This window comes from Rhamphochromis longiceps, linkage group LG11 (assembly GCF_057381845.1).
Source record: "Rhamphochromis longiceps isolate RC_006_pf linkage group LG11, R_longiceps_female_GT1.1, whole genome shotgun sequence".
NCBI classification, from domain to species: domain Eukaryota; kingdom Metazoa; phylum Chordata; class Actinopteri; order Cichliformes; family Cichlidae; genus Rhamphochromis; species Rhamphochromis longiceps.
In genome coordinates, this window is record NC_140567.1 from 8155949 (window position 1) to 8175667 (window position 19719).

Consider the following 19719-nt stretch of genomic DNA (forward strand, 5'->3'; position numbering starts at 1 on the left):
TTTTAATATTCCACCACTTAACCAGTAGATATGACTCAAATGTACAGTGAAATTACAGCATGTAATTTCTACTGTCATCGCTTCACTCCAAAGAGGACAGAAGCCATGGTGAATTAAAAAGGAATATCAGATTCAAGAGGAGTGTTCAGATTGTGAGAAGCTATGATGTGAGTGGGTGTCAGCATATAAATGCTGTATGGTTTAATTTGGAAACCAATGACAGTTAAGCGGATGTTTTAGTGGGTGGTAGGTCTACCTTGAGATTAAGACTGGTGTTGAGCAGGAAGAAGCTCATTAAAACATTTACAAAGCATTCTTCAGAGAGACTCATTTCCATCAACTATCGCTGTGCCTGATAATTAAACCTATACAAACCTGCAGGAGGCCTCCCTTCAGGTCTAGTAGCAGTTTGGGGGGGCCGGGCTCGGGTCCAGGGCTGCCACTGTGGCGACACCAACGAGCCTCTAAGGAACTGCTGCAGGAAAATGGTCCCAACAGTACACGGCTCCGATCCTTTAGTCCAGTTCTCACCAACACATCTTTTACCTCGAGCAGCACAGAGGCGGCCTGAATGGCATCTTGGAACACAAAAGAAGTAGCAATAAATGTCATGCACAGCACAGGGCAGAACTAAAGAGAGAAAACAGAAGGTAAAGGATAAATGGTTTGTGGGTAAAGTAGAAGCAGGCGCTCAGTAATTCTACAATGGAAAAAAGGACAAAGGTTCAGACAAATGGGGAAAAGTCGAAAATCAATCCTGGTTTCAAAGTGAAATATCGATACCTCTAACGATGTATAAAAACTAACACTGTTCATTTGCAACTGGGCCAGACGAAATTAAAAGACACAAACAACCGAACCTCAAATATCAGCTGCACAAATGCTTGCCTCTATGTTTTTGCACTGGTCAATTACAACAGTCTGGCACTGTGATAACAGAGCAGCAAAACATACAGTGCAGTTACACCAACCACATCCTCCTGGATATTGTGCTCGCCTGATGTTAATGGCATAAATACTTGGCTCTCTGGGGACGGAAACAACATTACTCTTCGCTCGGAACAGGCATATGTAAATGCCTTGGACCTCGTGTTCTGTGTGCAGATAACTAGCTAAACTATATTCAGTGTTAAGCCACCAGAAACACTGGGATTAGACAACATCTGGGTGTAAAATTTACAACACAGAAACATTAGTTAATATAATGGGGCTCCATGAGTTCATTTCATGGACAGAGGCACACTGGGGTATTTGAAACAGTCAAACTAATCTGAAACTGCATATCTTTGTCTTTATATTGTAAATTGCTAAAGTAAAAGGTTTAGCAGGCACGTTACAATGAGAGAAAAGCCAAACACCCACTCACCCTGTAAGCCCCAAAGGTAGCAAAAGCCCCAGCTTAATAAGGAAAGCTTGAAACATCATCTGTCCTTTCCATTAAAACTGAGACGCATCATTGTGGTCACAAGCTCTCCTGAACTTGTAGTTTTGCTGCCATAACTCACTATACATGACAACAAGCTGTTGATGTGGGAGGGCTGATCAGGTCAGTTATAGCTACAGCGGTGGCAGCCCATTTGGAAACCTCAACACTGGATGACTAATAATGCCCTGAGAAGTGGTTCTTCAAACATGTCTTTTAACTCGAGACATTCTCACTCCAGCTGACTTGGCTGTTAGTCTGGGAAAGTCAAAGAAAGCAACACCTGTTTCTGCGTCTAGCAGGCAAAACAGTTTTTGAACTTTGTCAGACCGTTTTATATTTCTTCATAAATGTGACCGAAAACATCATCGTTTTTTCACACAACACCTAAAAGCCAAAGAAAGAAGGAATACAATTAATGAAATGACATAAAAATATTACTCAGTCATTTATCTGTTAAGGAAAATGACCCAGTATTACACATCTCTGTGGAAAAGTATAAGAAACTCTAGTTTTAGCATTCAATTTTACGGTAGATGGGAATTTTTAATTGGTGGGAGAACAGTCAGGTGGGAGTGGGTGCTATGGTGAATGAACTGGGCTTTGAGGAAGTTGAATCATAGCACAAACACAGGAGATCGCTAAGGACTTCAGGAAAAAAAAATTGTCAATGGTTCGCCAGGATGGAAAAGGTTACACAACGTTCTCTGAAGAGTGTGAAATCCACTGATCGGCAGTCAGACAACATGTGTACAAATGAAGGGAATTCCAGGGCATCGTTACCCTTCACAGGCATGATCAACCATGCCAAGAGTGATGTGGGAGATCATACAGAAATCCCTGGTGGCTTCTAAGTTGCTAAAAGTCTCTCTTGCAAGAGGTCATCAATGCAGCATCAATGAGGAAGACAAACCAATGAGGAAACCAAAGCTCTCCAAACACAACACTGCTCCCTACTTGCAATTCACTAATGATAATTAAGACACCCCAGAAGGCTGTCCTGTATAAAAGATAGCATTTTTGGTTTAAATGAGAAGCCTCAGGTTTGGTAAAAAGGAAACACCGCACTGCAGCACAACAACCTTATTCTATCTGTGAAACAAAGAGGGATGGGGTTTGATTTGGGCCTGTTTACTGGATCTGGGCCAGGATGGCTCACCATCATTGATGGAGCAATTATTTCTCAGAAGAAAGTGGGTCATGCAGCGATGTGATGCTTAGCAACAAAATAGTTAAAAAAGATGAAAATGATGCCTTGGAAAAGCAAAGTCAAAGTCCTGACCTTAATCCAACAGTTCATGGGAGAAAAAAAACAATGATGTTTTGCACATTAGATGTGGCTAATGTTGCTCAAAGCGGTGTTCAGGACTGATCGGGAGAAAGGTTTAGCTGCAGTTATGAAAGAAATTGAAAGCAAGTCTTCATGCTTCAAGATATTTTACATTTCAGCAATAAGGAATTCAACCCAGAACTCAGTGGTTCAAAACTGGCCATAGGTGCCAATGTAGGATAAGATCTGGGAACAGCGAAAGAAATATGATTCATATAATTTTCACACTCAAACAGTTCAGTGAGCCCTGAGGTCCCGTGAACAGGGACACCGTTATCATGGAAGACAGCAATCCCATTAAGTCTCAACATAAGATAAAGGCAGTCAGAACAACTGTGCATTGAACTGCAGTGATACCTCTTTTTAAGGAAACAAGTAGACATGTAGCAAAAAGCTGCCAACAGCATAACAGAGGCAATGTATGGTCAAACATTCAGGATTTACCTCTTTGATAATACAAGCTGTTTAAAACATGGTAAACCCTTTGTTAACTCAGAATTAGCACCCAGAAATAACATCAGCATAAGTATGTAGAAAAAAAACGCACTGTGCATGACATGATGTGTATGGAGCAGATGGCAAATTACACAGTGTTTGGATTGGCAGGCTACACTATCGATACTTTTCCATAAAAACCACACCAAAAATAAAACTTTTTATTCCTTATATTTGAAAGCTTTAGGTAAAGACAGCCTACTTGGAGCTTGCGGTTCACTTGGGGTAAAGCAAAAAATAAATGGGGGTTGAAGGAGAGATGGAAAGGCATATGAATTGGGGGACTGGGGAAGGAGGTGACAAATGAGGAGATGAATAGATATAGACACGGATGGTGGGAAAGAGTGTGGAGACGAGAACAGAGGATATGAGAGAGAAAGTGAGCTATGATGTGATGAAGATATGACACACAAGGATACTCAAATCTTTCCAGGCTTGGTCAACTGACTAAGGAACATCTTATTCAACATTAAAGTGCAATAACACAACATGGGGTTCCAAAGAAAGACAACTTCTATTGCATAAGACAATCTGGGGTAAAAGTTAAACTGGGATGACTCATTTCTTTCAGGAAAGACATTGTTGATACAAGTTGGCAGCTTACCTGGTAATATCTCCTGGTGCCGTAGCACAGACAGAGCTTGGCTATTACTTACTCAACTGTGGACAATGGGTTTATTTTCATGGCTACGATTTATTACACAGTTCAAGGGAACTCCCAAACTGGGTTGTTAAGATGAAAATCTTTCATGAACACTTATGTATAAAAGCACATTTAGGTTAAGTGCAGTCACACATAGGCACATTTAGCAAAGTAGAGCCGAATGCCTACATCCATACAGATGTAAATCCAGACGTTTACCATGCACAGCCAGGTGAACAAGTGGAAATAAATACACACACATGCACATAGTCGCACGCACAGAGTGTGTAGCAAAGCATTTCCTCCCGTCTCACCATGCGTCATTTACAGCCCGGTTGACCGCAGCATCCTGATGTTAAAGCCAGCAGCAGCAGCAGCCAACACTTTCAATAATCAGCCTAATTGGGAGTGGTTTTAATGAGGGGGAATCCCTTTCTTTCTCCATCGCTAACTCTGTTCTTGCTTTCATGCTGAATAATAGTCAGAAGCACATTTCTTCAGCCTGTTCCCATCCTTGCCTTTGCTCTTTATGACCATATTACCACTATGTAGGTTTGTCTCCAGAGACAGCAGACAGCCCAAAGACATTACGCAGCCGGACTGTGAAATTCTGCCATAAGACGGAGGTAACATCTTTCAATACTGGTGAGATGATTTGAAATATGGGCTTTGTATAGCATATATGCAATATATTTATAAATGATGAGTATCAAACACAGACAAAACCAAACAGTGACACATTGGGCAAAGAAAAAGACCAAGAGGAGAAGAGAGAAGTAAGAACTTGATTAATAAGGAAGTAAATATAGGTGCACAGGCAGCTGTTTGGACTGTCTTGATCTAAGACAGGGCTGGTAAGAGAGGTGATCAATAAGGCCAGTGGACAGATGTCAGTGAATCACCTCTGCCCGATGTACACATACAGTACATCGTGGTTACAAATAGGGGAAAACAAATTAAGAAGTTGAGTAATACTTTTTTCCTTCACATCTAAAATAATATGCCATCTGGTTATTTATTAATTTTGAATAAATAAACCATTGAGCCCTAATTAACTATACACATAGCACTGGTTTTTATATATCCCCTTAGGTGACTGCTAGAAACACCAGAGCTGTAAAACAGCTGTAACAAGTGAGGAACAAATACACAGCTATAGTCCATGGATGCATGTGCATGAATAACTGTGTAATTGTGTTAAATTATTAGAATGGAGTCAAGATAATAAACAAAGCCCATTGAGAATTAATTTGGATTTCTGTACCTTACACACACACACACACACACACACACACACACACACACACACACACACACACACACACACACACACCTACTGCAGGCAAATGCACAACCTCTGACACTTGAGGAACCAAGTGGGTGGTGGGGAAAAGGTTGGGTAGAAATCTTCCTGAAGTGAAATACATCTCTGGCAAACATTAGATAGATTAGATAGGATCGGAGACTGATTTACCATGTTGGTTTCTCCCTGGCAGCCGTTATCTGACCACTGCCTGGCTGATTTATACTCAGCGACGTGCTGGTATCAATTAGAAGAAACCTAAAGGAGTCATTACATAACCAGGAGAGGCCCCTGAAGACCTTCTGGGATGGTAAGAGTAATAGGAGTAATATACTGTCACTCACCACAGAAATACACTACTCACTCACCACAAGACCACTATAGGACACTAGAGGAAACTGGTTTTGTATCAGGGGACGCTATCGGCCAAAATAGCTCAGTGCAAAAAGCTGCACGTCAGCCAAGCCATTACAAATAGAGTAAATATGGGTTCAATGAGAGCTGCAAGGCGTAAGCAGATCGTGTATGCAAGATATGCATTTATTCCAACACTAAATGTAATTTCTCATATGAACGCTACATATGAAGCTAAGTCTATGTGCTACACAGAATGTTTTTTTCCCCTAAAAGTGGAATTTTTATTACATGATATTCTTTTAGCCAGCCTAAGGCTGGGTTCTGACAAATTATCAGGTTTTAAGCTGACTTTGAGAAATCTTTTTCAAACAGCTTCGGGCTCCGTATGGATGCTTTCAAATGTAACTCAATAAGAAATGCCTCTTTTTCTTTGGCTACTCCAATGGTATGTGTGTGTGTGTGTGTGTGTGTGTGTGTGTGTGTGTGTGTGTGTGTGTGTGTGTGTGTTGGTTGGATATGAACAAAAGTAGAACAATTAAAAAAAAAAAGAGTTGTGTGGCAAACTAATGGCGAGTAATAAAAGATATAAAGCAACAACTGTATGAATAGTAATTTACCTTATTCATGAAGATGTGCACTTGCTTTCTCTTACAGTCACTTAGTCTATCTTTCTCTATAATCGAAAAATGTAAAATGTACTAACAGCTGGGCACTGTTTTGACAGAGTATACATAAAAAAAAACCACTCCCAGAAAGTACTACAAAAGAGCTTTTTAAGAGAGTAACGGTACTTTCTTACTAGGATTTATTAGTGTAAGGAAGAGGACTCCCTTACTGCATTTATTTATATTGTATTGTCTGTATAGCACTTTAGAGCACACCTTTCACTTTATTAAAAGCACCTTATCAAGCACTTTATGTAGCATTGCACTTTAAGCATGGATTTGCACACAAGAAGTTTAAATATTTATTGACTATTTATTGGGAATTTTAAAATCAGTTGGTGGCCTTGTTTCAGATCCTGCACAGCTGCTCCTCATCAAGGAATGTGGTGGTTGTCTGTCAGGAGAGAAGAATGGTGATTGAGATTGTGATTAAGGTTTACCAATAAGGAAAACTAAGGCAAATGTGTGTGTGAAATCTAGGGATAAAAGTGGTGCAAATAAGTGTTTGTAAGTTAATGATTACTCACCTTTCTTGCCTGTGTCCTCTTCAAGGTGTTTGGGCAAATGTTTCCCCGGGGGTCCAGACACCATTTAAAGGTTCCGGGAGAGACCATGGGTAAAGAGTGTGGTGAATCTTTTTGTGCTTGGGTTTCTGGGTTTTTATAATATTGGGTTTTGTGTAACATTAAAGTGTGAAATATTTATTAATATGTAAATGTGAAGATGTATTTATGTATTTATTTATTCTTATTGATATATTGTATACTGTGGTGGAAGGTTGGGATTTAAGAATTTACCTGAGAGTGGAATAATGGTTAAGTCTGTGACAGCTGAACATATTTAAGGCTGCCAGTTGTCATTAGGGGATTTTTGTGCTGTGAAGAAGCTCGACAAGTTAATTGTTTTAAGGAGAGCCATATAGCAAATAAATACTTTGTTCCACTACACTTGCCTTGGTCTGTCTCACTGTGTTTCCAGCCGCTAAGGGCTGCCCTGTTACAATTAGGAAAGTACTTTTTCTCTCTAGAAAGCTAGAGGAGCTTGTTTTGAACCAAACATTTTGTACAGTCCCTGTTGGAAGATTTCAAAGTTTTGATGGTTGTAAAATACTTTTACCTGTAGAAAAGTGCAAGTATCAACAAGTGTGTACAAAAGCAGGCACATTAGATGATAAGCCGGTGGACTCAGAAATCATGGTTTTAATGATGACTGAGTCTTATTAAACTCATATCACCTAAATATCGACCTTTTACATTTAATGTCAATAACAATGTAAGATCAGCATCAGGCAGAAATGTGAGGTAAATACCTGAACAGACCGGACCCCTCTTCCTCACGTCTTCTCTGTGACATAGTATTTCTGTTATTAATGTGCTGAAAATAATTTATTAGTATAGCGAGCGTGCCAAATCACAGCAGATAAATATAAATCTTTTCTTGGCTTGGCTTAACTCAGCTGCTCTTTCCTGACCACTGAAGCAGTGATAGATGGAAGAGAGTGGCTTTCTTTCAGCAGAGTAAACAAACTGACATGATCATAATTCAAAGATTGGCCAAAGAAACAAAATAAAACTTGAACTGAAAGATAAAGACAGGACATAAAAAAAACAAAGGGTAGCTTTCGCTTTGTTTCACAATAAGAATTTTTCATTTGCAAGTGCGCTGGAGTAAAACACAGGGAAGAAGAAGCTGGAGGTCCACACAAGAAAGGGATTGAGAGCAAAACTTAGCCTGTATGCGCAAAAATAAAGCACGCTATAGGAACAGGGTCTATGGACGTGTGGGTGTGTGCATTCTTAGGAAATCAGGGGCACTCTATGAGCAGTCAGAGAGCTGAGAGATTAGGGAGGGTCTTGTTTCATGGACCCCAAGACATCTGTTCTCTCTCTTTTGCACACCTCCTTTCTTTCTTTCATTGAACTACAAATGCCCCCCTACCTTGGGGAGTGGTGATTCGTGGATGGAGGGAGGAATGCGGGGCTTCCACTTGCTTTTCATTAACACAGGATCTGGTAACACACCTCACTGTCAACCTAATCCCCTCTCTCTCCATCTTGTCCCCTGGCAGAGAGGGGGTTGCCAAGACCAGGTACAGAGCCCCAGATGTTGCATGGATGATGAAGACAGGGTAGGATAAGGTGAGCGCAATGACAAATATTGGGGAGATCTTGCACTGGACACAGTGTGGCCTCCCTGTCCTCTCTTATATATGTCTACATGTGCCTTATGCCTCTCTCTTATGGCCTTATGTGCCACCTATCTTCTCAGTGAGTATTTCTCCTTTTCCCAGTCACAATCCATTTCCAACAAGCTCTTTTCTCAACTCCCTTGTTCCTGATTTAATTAATCTGCTTTAACTTTATTCTCCCTCTATTACTTTATCCTCCACACCCCTTGCTTCTCTTCTTTCGCAACTTCTCCCTCCCACTTCCTCCCTCTCCCGTTTCTCCTTACACACACAGGCCTCAACGTGAGGTCTGCTCAGGATTTGCTCCATCAGTCTTAGCCTGCCACTGAGGACCAGCACAGCAACAACAGCAGCAACAGTAGTAATACATACTGTAGAAGCAGTCGCACTACATTCTCCTGTCTTACATCTCTCATGTTCAGCTACTCCCAGGGGGGTCATTCCTGCTGACTTATTGTGGCAGCTCAAAGGCTCAACCTTACAGAATGGGAATCCCAACCTTTATCTTTGGAAAATTCCAAGGTATTCGCTTTCCAAGGCACAGAGTAGGCCAGAGTGGTGAGTGATGGAGGCAGTGCAGCTAAGGCTAAAAGTCAGCAGATACATCTAATGTCACTAGTGATCAGTCTGTGTAATTGGAGACAGTTTGTCTCCTTTCAGTGGCAACAAATCTGGAAACGCTATGTGAAGAAACCCATGGGGAAAAAAGCCGTGTGTGTTGTGATCTATAAGTGTGCTTAAGTTGTCAAATAAACAAAAAGAAAAATCCGCATGCAACGGGGTGAGATAAACATGTTATTCAGTTTGCTTTAATGTCTTACCCCATATAAACAAGAGGCTCTTTACAAGCATTTAGTGCCACGTAAACTTCCCAAGTCTTACTCAAATCATGGCTCAGCATGTGCTCTGAGAAAAGGCGCTGAAATGAAATATCAGTCTTTAATGAGATCTGTACAGAGGATCTAAGATGTCTCAGGTATTTCACAAAGCACTCAGATATGATGTAAGAGGAGTTGAGTAAAACGTCTGCCATACATGATGACAGCATTAGTTTTATGGCAGTTGTTATAATGTCTTGTTCGGAACAGACGCGCATGAGGTTATGTTTTTCGAGGCGTAACAACAACCAGTATTTCAAGACGTTTAGAGCCAAACTGAGGATGAATAACCCAGTGGATGTCAATAAACACCAGTGGTCCTGATCCCCATATTTTTTATTTGCATCAAGTCAGGCTCTAATGGCTTGCTTTCAGTGTGCTGGTAATTGTGGAGAAAACAATACCCATGAAAAGTCAGTTCACGGCAAATCAATCTGTACTTCCTGTGTTTACAGTAAACAAATCAAAGAACTATTATGAACGGATCTCTTGAAACGTATTACTGAGTGCAAAAGAAAGAGTAATAACTATAAATAGTAGAGTCATTCAAAAGCACAGTGAGTGGGACGGGATTAGCTTTCATACTAGCGCTATTGTCTCTAAACTGCTTTTTTTCCCACTGCCTTGCACACACAGTTTCAACTGTGTTTATCAAAGTCAACACATCAAAGATGGATGAAAGCTGAAAGCTGGTGAAAATCAGTTCAGGGCAGCACTGCTGAGTATTGTGTCACCGTGCAGTTATGCAGATTCGAGTAAACAAAGTGCAAATTGTTTGAGGTTTTAATTAACATTTTTGACAATCATTTTATCTGAAGTAACCCTATATAACAACATCTGTAAAACAGATGCAGGCACTTAGGGAGCCTTGTTTCAGCTTGTCCTCGTTCTTCTGCAGCCCCAGTAAACAGAGGACGTGCCGCTCAGGGCACAGAGGTAAAAAAACATCTACCTGAATGATAATGAGAAAGTCTTCCTCCTCATCTCCAGCACGTCGCATGCCATCTCCTCCCCCCTAATCCCTCCCCACCACCACCTATTTTATCCTTCTGTTTCCATCTACTGTCCAATTTAGAAGACGTGCCAAGAAACAGCAAAAGTGAAAAACAAACTAAAAATCCCTCATCATCTGTTATAGTGCGCCGGCTCACACCCAGCTGCACAAAGAAATTGGAAGCTCTTTAATTTACATTAGCATTAGCGGTTCTGATTGTCATAATGGAAACACTGTGAAGCCTCCTGGATAATAGTCAGTGTTGATGAAGGCAGGGTTTGGTTCTAGCACAAAAACAAACATCTTGCCCTCAAACACATTCATACATAACTGCGTGAAAAAAACTGTCTCTCTCATGTCCAAATGCACACATACCCACGTAATCAAATACACCCAGTCCTACAACTTTAGACCCAAGACTAACACAAACATCTCACTTCACAGTTTACTGTCAAACCCTGTTGTTAGCAGATGAGGACTTTGCTAGCACATGTAAAAAACAACAATATTCCAAATAATAATAGAAGCAACAGTGCGATCTGATTCCCAGTGTTCATCACTGGGAGTAAATGACTGAATGTAAAACCTTCCAAACAGGCAAAGACATCATACAACAAGCATGGAAAGAAAATACTTTCACTATTGGTATGCAGTGACATAGTGATCAATAGATATACAGAAGCTACAACTCATAAAGAGGCACACACTCACCAAAACAATGGTTTAGGCTTTTGCTGTTGAATTAAACATATTGCAGAGTAAACATATTGCATTTCAGGCATATTTTTTAATTTGAAGGAATAAAAAAATGTAATCGAGGTGAGCACATGAATGAACAATCTGTTCTATGCTACATTTTGTATAGGATATCTGGAGCACTTTGCAACAGTACTGTATTTTCAAGGTGCCTGGATTCATTGCTCTCTTGGCCCAAATGCTGAGTTCGGGTACTAGACAAATGACACGCCACAGAAAAGCATGTACATTTAGTACAGAGTATTACAGAGTCTTAAATTTTGGTTACTTCTGCCAAACAGGGTGAAGTCATGACAGATGTTTCCAACATAGCTCCACCTGTTTCAAGAATTTCCTTGAAGCAAGTAGCCATATCTTGAAATATAGCAGAATGAAATGGATCACATCACGAGTTTGATGTTTTTCAGTTTTCACAAAAAGAACATGTAACAATGAGTCATTTAAGGTCCAAGCCCATTTTTAGCAATCTGCAAAATAATGACTCACGGTTCTGTTTTCCTACTTAACTTCCATGTTCACAATGTAAACTGTTCTTAGGCAATACCATTAAACTGTTATCCATTAGCTTTCCTTCAAACATCAATCGCTATCCCACTAAGAGAAGCACCTTATAGTGTCATCAATCACAGAAGCTCCATTACCATCAAGTCTGTCTGAAACAGACCAATCACTTCAAGGACACAGGATTTGCCAACTCCCTTTCTAATAGCCTCTGGCCCCAAACCAGACATTCTTGTTTTCTTCCTGTAAGATCACTAGAGCTCCTCAGCAGTCTTGGACAAGGATTATTAATTTAACTGTTCACAGGCGCTACTGTCAATCTAGTCCCTCATTGTGGGTTTTTTGGCTTCAGGATTTGTTTTTTTTTATGCTGTAATTATATTTTCCTTACAAAAATAAATTTGCTTCTTGAATTGTTGCAGGTAGTACATCCGGTGAGCTTATGTTTGTGTAGCTGTTTCGCTAGCTGTCAAAGTTGAGCAGTAGTGCTTCTGACTACTGGTAGATCCTCTCAGGGAAAAGCCACTCTCACTAAGGTTAGGGACTTCACGCGGGTTGACCATCTTAGGGAAAAGTTCCCGTCACCTCTACATCGCCTGTATGGGTGTCAAATATGCACCATCGCTAACAGATTCCATCTCTTGTGAGCATTACCATGTAATGATAGGAAGAACCCTGTAGCGCTGTTTGCAAGTGTCGGTAGCCTCAAAAGCAAATTGCTGCTTTTCCAGTACTGTGGCAAAGCCCAGTGACAAACCAAACTCAGCTGACACTAGCTGGGTGGACATGTTCGAAGACGCAGAGGCCAAATTTCTTTGTCTTTCCAAACAGCTCCTCGACTCCAGAGAGGAACGCAGAGAAGAAGTTGAGCTTGTTGATTGATCCCCTCAGAGACAATAGCGACGAGGATGAGGAGGATTCTATTCTCCCTCTGCCCAGTGATCTATCACCTTAACATCATCACCACTTAAACCATCAATTCACATTCACATCAAGGAGCCATCCTTCCCAAGTAAAATGGCATGTTTGAAAGCCTCCATGTACTAATATGGTCACCCTGATCCCAGCTTATTAGGTTGAATTGTTTCAGGACATAAGCCTCCCACTGGATGACTACAACTTGGGAGAAGATATGTGTTGTTATTGAGCTTATTCTCTAGGTTTCTGGGTTTCAATGTAGGACTATGGCTGTATCATAGGCCTGGCCATAGTAGGAGAGAAATCACTGTAGTTCAATCTCTCCAGCCTGCTTGACAAGCAAGTCAATATGGATTCCCCATATGAGCTTTCACGTGCTAAGGAGTAGTTTAGGAGAGGCAGTAACCACTGTGCAGGGTAGTGACTTGAGGAAGAAGCACGGTGATGCTTTTGACCTTTGCCTTCCCCACAAAGTCCCACTGTAAGAACCACTGCCGGCCTTCCCGGTCTTCACAACGACAGAGTGCAATGTAGATTTCAACAATGTAGGCTTCAGGGGGCTGGAAAGTAGTGTCCAGTCCCCTGAGGAGCAAGTGTCCTACTGGCCACAGACACAAGAGTATTACAGTTAAACATCTTTCACTGGCATTGTCACCACCCCTGCTGCTGCATCAAGCCATCATCCCTTCCTCTGGAGGGAAACAAATGACACACAATATATGAACTGTGGTTGCTGCCAGAAGCACAGCAGGCAGCACTCATGGAGATCCGTGCCCTGAGCACTCGATGGATTGTTTATTGTTCCTTCCTCCCCCAAAGAAGCAGCGTGAGGAAGATGCTTCGTTCTAGTCTGAGCTGTGTAACAGCTAACAATGTATTCCCCATTCATATTCAAGGAACAGCACAAGTTCCCTCATTGTTTCCTGTTTATTCACCTCCCTTCAACAGTTTGTGGGATCAGTTCAGAGAGAGAGGTGTGTGGTTCAAAACAAAAAATCACTTTGAAAGATTTTTCAAAATCCTAGAAGTCATTAGTCCGCCTTAGACAACTTAGTGAAGCTTTCATGGTCATGTTGAAATGCGCTTCCCATCATAAGATACCTTGCTTGGATATTAGAGAAAACATTACATGTACATTCACTGCTGGTCCCTCTGGTTCCTGTTAAGTTGACCTGTAATAATCCCCCCCCAATAAAACAGGTTTACTCACCTTCTATCCTAGACCCTGGCTTCATGTTCAGACTTCCTGCCATGGCAGACACTGATACTGTCATGCTGGGCCTCATTGGATGAGTGTCAGTCTCCATAACCACTAAAATCTGGGCAGTCCGAAGAGAAACCTTGTGAAAGGTGAGTGCCAGCGCCCCAACACTGCTGGCTTTACCCAGGGCTGAGGCCTGATGCTGTTTGTCTGCACGAGGAGGAAAGGCCCTGTGAAGTGTCTTTGCAGGGGAAGAATGAGGGGTGGAGGAAGCAGACGGTGGTTTACTTGAGCTGTCCCATGTATAGTTTGGTAGGATTTTATTCTGGTAAGCTTTGGCCTGCTCCAGCTTTGCCAAAGTGGGACTGATTTTCAAGGGACGTGATAGCTCCATGTTCAGTTCAGCTGTGGAGAGAAAAAAAAACAGATGACAGACAACAAAGCAAAAAAAACAAAACAAAATTAAAGAGTGTTAGTCAATCTGTGCTGTTAGCAAACTTTACAAACAACAACGCCCTCTGTGGACATGTGTTTGTGCACATCCTGACTTATATTTATGAAGTGCTGAGTGATACAGAAAACTGGGCTGGAAGCAGAGAGAGCAAAGTGTTTGAGCAGGTAATAAAAACACAACTTATTAGTCAGAAAAAACAAAAATACATCCTGATGGAAACAGACTAACTAGATCTCTATGGGAATCTGTTTTGTTTGCATATAGACACACACACACATATATATGTATATGTGTTTTTATATATATATATATATATATTTATAATATAGTAACAATTTAGAATTATCCAATTGTAGAGCAGGGCCTCTTAAACTATGTCAAAATGGGAACTAAAATTGAATAAATTCACTGTTGGCTGTGGTCTTTGGTCTTTAAAACCTGCTGTTGAAATTTGGAAAAACATAAATGGGATAAAATCCATTTGGGGGCTTTAAGACAAGGCAGGCTTCATCAATGTCCCACTGAGCAGATTTTCAGCTATCTGACCGACCCATGGGATACTAAATGGTGCTGTGTCTCATAAATCAAACTTCTCTCTTCTTCTAATCACTCAACTTTGCATGCAAACTGTTAAAAGGACAGCTGGGTCCAGTCTCAATCTCTTTCTTCTCCTCGTCTTAGATGGACACATATGCACGCACAAATTCCTGATTGTCTCGTTGTAACATCCTAATGTGACACTGCGGAATAGCAGAAGAGAATGTTTTCTCCGTGCCAGCCGCGTAAATCTGAGACCACTCTCTCCTGTTCAATCTCTCTCTCACTCTCTGGTGCTCTGCAGCCTTCAAACACTTGACTGGAATATACAGAGACACATGAATTAACTCAATGCCGTTTTACACCACTTCCATTATCCCATTTTTCCACTTGCTCATGATGATGGGAGAGGGAAGCAACCCCCCCCCCACAAAAAAAAACCCCAAACCAAAACTAGTGCAGCTGTTTTTCATGGTCTCATCAAGAGCCCAGTGTTTACAGCCTCTTAAGGGTTTTAGGCCCCCTGTCTACCTCCTCTCCAGGTAAGAGCACTAAATGACATGAGCGGGAACACTGCCAAGAGTGAAAGGCCAAAACACACACACACAGACTGAATCTGCCTTCGGGATACTTTCTCTTTTAATTCAGCGGAAGTAAAGCACATGGTCAAATGGAAGGATAACTGCAGAGACGAGCTGGAGGAAGGATAGGTGGAATTTGCTGTGCAATGTAGCTTATCATTTCCACTTGACTTATCACCAGGAAACTTTACAGTGGTGAAATAAATAGCTGTATGCAGCTGTTCATCCAGGTTTCTCTGTTCCCCTTCCCATGTTACTTCACCAATCCATTTTCTCCCCGTCTGTTTCATGTAAGCCATCTTTCTGCTTCTTCTCTCTTGCTCAGTCATTTCTATCTTTTACTCTTCCTCCACCCACAACCTAATCAACCCATCCCTGTAATCAAGTAAAGATGTCCCTGATCAACCAGCCAGAGCTAGTGCCATGGCCTGGCTCCCGGCACATGGAGACCTGGTACTCATTATCATTGTACTCACTCCAAAGTTCCTTTCTACACCCTACCGGTCCTATCCCCCCACCAACGGCAGATCTGAAGTGATGGCAAGGTATTTCTATTTTTTTCACTAATCTGAAACTCACCAAATCAAACTGAGTAGTGCAAGTCGATATGGCTAACTATAACCCAGACTTTTTAGACTGGAACTCATGGTTATAGTTATCCTCTTGCATGTAAGGCCCATGTCTGAAATAAGGTACTAACCTTTTAAATAACGATGATGAATAAAATATTCCACTAAACTGTGCATTAACTGTATATACTTTTAAAGAAAAGTTAGATTTTAAAGAAGAGTGAATAAATTCCCTCCTGCTCGTAACCAGGATGTCATAATGTATGAATATTTATTGTTAAATATTAAATGTCCATTTCTATATTTAAGTATTCCTTAAGGAATAGTGGGAAAAAGAGTAAGTTTCCTCCTTTTTATAGTGTGAAATGATTACAGGCCACTGCTATCTATCGGGGTTTAGTACTGTGAAGAGACAGCCACAGCATCTGTACAGCCTCCAGTGTTTTTTTGCAGAAGTTTATCAAATTTCCACATATCGAACAAAACGTGTTTTTTTTTCTTTTCTAGAGCTGATCATCTGTGAGAAACAGAGACAGATGTAGGAACATGTGATTTCACTAGGCAAAGATGACATAAAAAGAGGAAACTTTAACCTCAAGAGGGAAAGAAAGGCTTTTAGGTTTTACAGACTGAAGTGTAAATTCTGTATTTATGGATTAAGATGTGACATCCGATAAAGCCTTCCCTCAACCATATATACTGTAAAGTGAAGGAAAAACATAAATGTCACTCTTATTTTAAACTGCCAGCAGCGTGCCAGCAGGGGCCATGGGTGACTGGGATTTTTTTTTTAAGGCAAGAAATATAAATATTGAAAGAAATGTGGTGAAAAAAAGTACATTAACAGCAATGAGATTCACATATACGAATGATTTAGCTGAAAACACTGATGTTTGCCCTGAATGTAACAAATATTTTAAACTGGCGACTGTCAGTAGAAGGCTTGTGCAAAGAGCAAACGTCCAGCCTGAAGGCTGAAAGGTGGTGCTCGCATACTTTTAAATAACAGGCCTTAATGTGAACAGGCTGCAGGGACTCACAGACTGGCCCTTCTCAGGTGTCAGCCTCTATTAGCACTGGAGAAAGTGGAAGATCAAGGTCTAACAGAGGTATACACACAGGCACAAACACACACACCCCTCTGCAAAGTAGTGTGGGAGATCAAATACGTTTTACTACCCAGGTTACTGTGGCTTTTTGGCGAGGTCACGTGTGATGCTGTCCCCACTTTGAACCTGGCGTTGGTATATGTGATTATGCGTAACTACCAGAAACATTGTTTTCATTCCCACCCCCTCCCCTCTGAATTCTCTAGCTGACTTTCATGCTTGACACTTGACAGTGGAAAGCCTGTGTCCGACACAGGTGGCAATGTGTCAAATTACGCGGGACCTGTATGTGAAGGGCATGTGTTTCTTTCTGGGTTCGAAAGTGCAAACAATATTTTGGGGGGTACCTGTTGCTTCCCAACATTACAAAAAAGTCACTCAGATGACTTGAATCAGAGAGGGTCTGGATGGTTCGGAGGGGCACACCCTTGTATACAGTAAATGACAACATTTCTACGAACTCTGGTTTGACAGAAACCAGGGACAGAGAGCAGTGTTTCCAATTTGTTCAAGCTAATCTATCACCTGCTCCTTCTTTACAGAGGAAAGGCGGATCTCGACTTCGAGTGGTAGCAGTTACGATTCTGGACATGACTAACAAAAAATGAGCAGGGAGGGAAAGTATGCGTATTTGTGTGCTCACTGGTTGCTGCTCGTGTTGGAAAAAAAAACCCCGATCCACTCAGGACTTTATCGTCTATGTCTCCGCTGGTCAAGCCTTGAACTCAAGTAGTTCTGAAAAGGCTGACGTTCTGTAAGCATCGGCATTAGTTATGTTTATGTGAGCACGCGCATGTATTTGATGAGCAGCTGCTGAGTGGGGGTCAATGCTGAAACACCATCCAGTTTACAGTACACATGTTACAAGTGTTTCCCACTCAGCATCCTTGGGAGGGCCGCTTTGATTGGTCTTGCTGAATAAATGCTGCTGAAATTGCGAGCATATTGCTGTAAACACACAGCAAGATGTGGCCTCACGGCTGTCTTCTCTCCGTCTGTGCTGGGCTGAGATAAATTAAATGTGAAGAACTGTCAAATTAAAGTAGGGGCCGCCAAACATGATACACATAGCAGCACCCACATAGTTACAGAGACTTACACACAAATAAATCACGTGTAAAAACAACAGAAGGACAAATGAATAAAATGCTAAATGCGTTTGTTCTTCATAATCCAGTTTTCAGCTAGTCAATCCAAGTCAAGGCATTTCTTGAACTACTTAGTGATTCATTTATGAATTAGAAAATAATTTGTCAGCGTCCCGTCCAAATATTTTGTGAATAAGGGTCTTCTAGAAAAACAACCTCCGGTATTGGGATTCTTCTGCTCTGTGTAACTTCTTCCTTTTCTCTCCCGACCTTGAAGACGATAATTATCTTCCCCAGAGAGTTATCCAACTAAACAACACAAAGCTGAAAGTGTGTGTATGGATGCATGTGTCGGAGTGTGTGACTATGTGGTTGAAGGGGTGAGGAAGAACCAGTAGCATGTGTGGTCAATTCTCGAAATTTCCAGCAGAGCCTGACCCGGAGCAACCTCACACTGAGCCTGGATCCTGTCTGAGTCATGTGGTATGGTTTTTTTGTGTGTGTGTGTGTGTGTGTGTGTGTGTGTGTGTGTGTGTGTGTGTGTGTGTGTGTGTGTGTGTGTGTGTGTGTAAAGAGAATGAATGTGAGTGATTGTGATGCAGCTAATCCTACTGAGAGAGAGAGATAGCTCATCTCTTTATTAGTTCAAGGGAAACACCTGACTGTAATTTCACATTATTGGCATCTCCACTTCAGCTGCACTCAGGCATCAGATATAACTACAGTATAATTATCATTAGAGATATAACTCTGTTCAGTGAAAAGGACAGGGCTTCTATAAATAAATCAACACTGAGCCATATACACTTTTTAATAACCTAATAAACAAATAAACTGAATCTATTTAATCCACCATGCACCTGAGCGATAACTGCTCCTCTTCCTTACCCTTTTCCACAGGCAGATTAAAGCATACCAATGTTGTAGGACACTCTCTTTCCACTCCTTAATGTACATACTGTGAAGTATCATTTATTACCATATACCTTAAAATCTGTTAAAACAGTTATGCAATCTGGACTAGTGCAAAGGTCTCACTCATTGGTTAGTGGTGTCACTGATGGATCTGGTTGTGTTTGCTTGTACTGTGTGATTGTTGGGGTGTACATAGAGCTGCATTGTATTGTGTTGTGGGCCTCCAGGTGGACAGAGCAGCTAAGGGCTTTCAGCTGACAGCAGGAAGTAAAGTGTGTGGGAGCAAGGGAGTGATATGCTTTGCTAAACTATTATCAATAACACCTCCAGTCCATCCTGTGCTCCCTGTATACACACACAGTATATGTTCATGATTGTATGCATGTGGAAGAAAGACGGGCTATATGTCAAAGTATGTCTGTAGTTAGGTGTCAGTGAGTATGCATCTGCAACATCTGGCCTGGGTTCAGGGAGCTGAACTCTGGATGATGTTCTGCGCCTACACACGCTCACAGGGATAAAAAGGTTGTGCACACTGAGACTCAAAGGCCCACTCACACTTTTATTTATTGCTCTTGTATTTGTGTAGAATGTCAACCACACCCTTAGGTCAAAAACCTTAGCTTAAAGCTACTCATATGGATATCATATCAACCTAAAAATAGAGAACCAAACACAGTGACAGGCAAATTCAAAGAAGCATGAGACTACACGCTTAAACCCACAGGGGATTGTATTGTACTGTTCAAAGAAACGGACACCTGCGATATCAGTGGCTTTCTGAAGCAAACATCCATAAGGTTACTTATAATTT

The 19719-nt window shown here is 41.3% G+C and overlaps 1 protein-coding gene across 3 annotated transcripts in view; it reads right to left on the minus strand.

Moving 5' to 3' along the window:
- The window catches only part of vps13b (vacuolar protein sorting 13 homolog B), a 302372-nt gene that overhangs the window by 65347 nt on the left and 217306 nt on the right, over positions 1 to 19719 (minus strand). For all 3 annotated transcript variants that reach the window (XM_085422124.1, XM_085422126.1, XM_085422125.1), the window contains exons 38-39: positions 13662 to 14057; positions 376 to 578 (exon numbers count right to left, since the gene is read on the minus strand). In XM_085422124.1, the coding sequence (XP_085278250.1) occupies positions 376 to 578; positions 13662 to 14057 (599 nt within the window). The remainder of the gene's footprint in view (positions 1 to 375; positions 579 to 13661; positions 14058 to 19719) is intronic.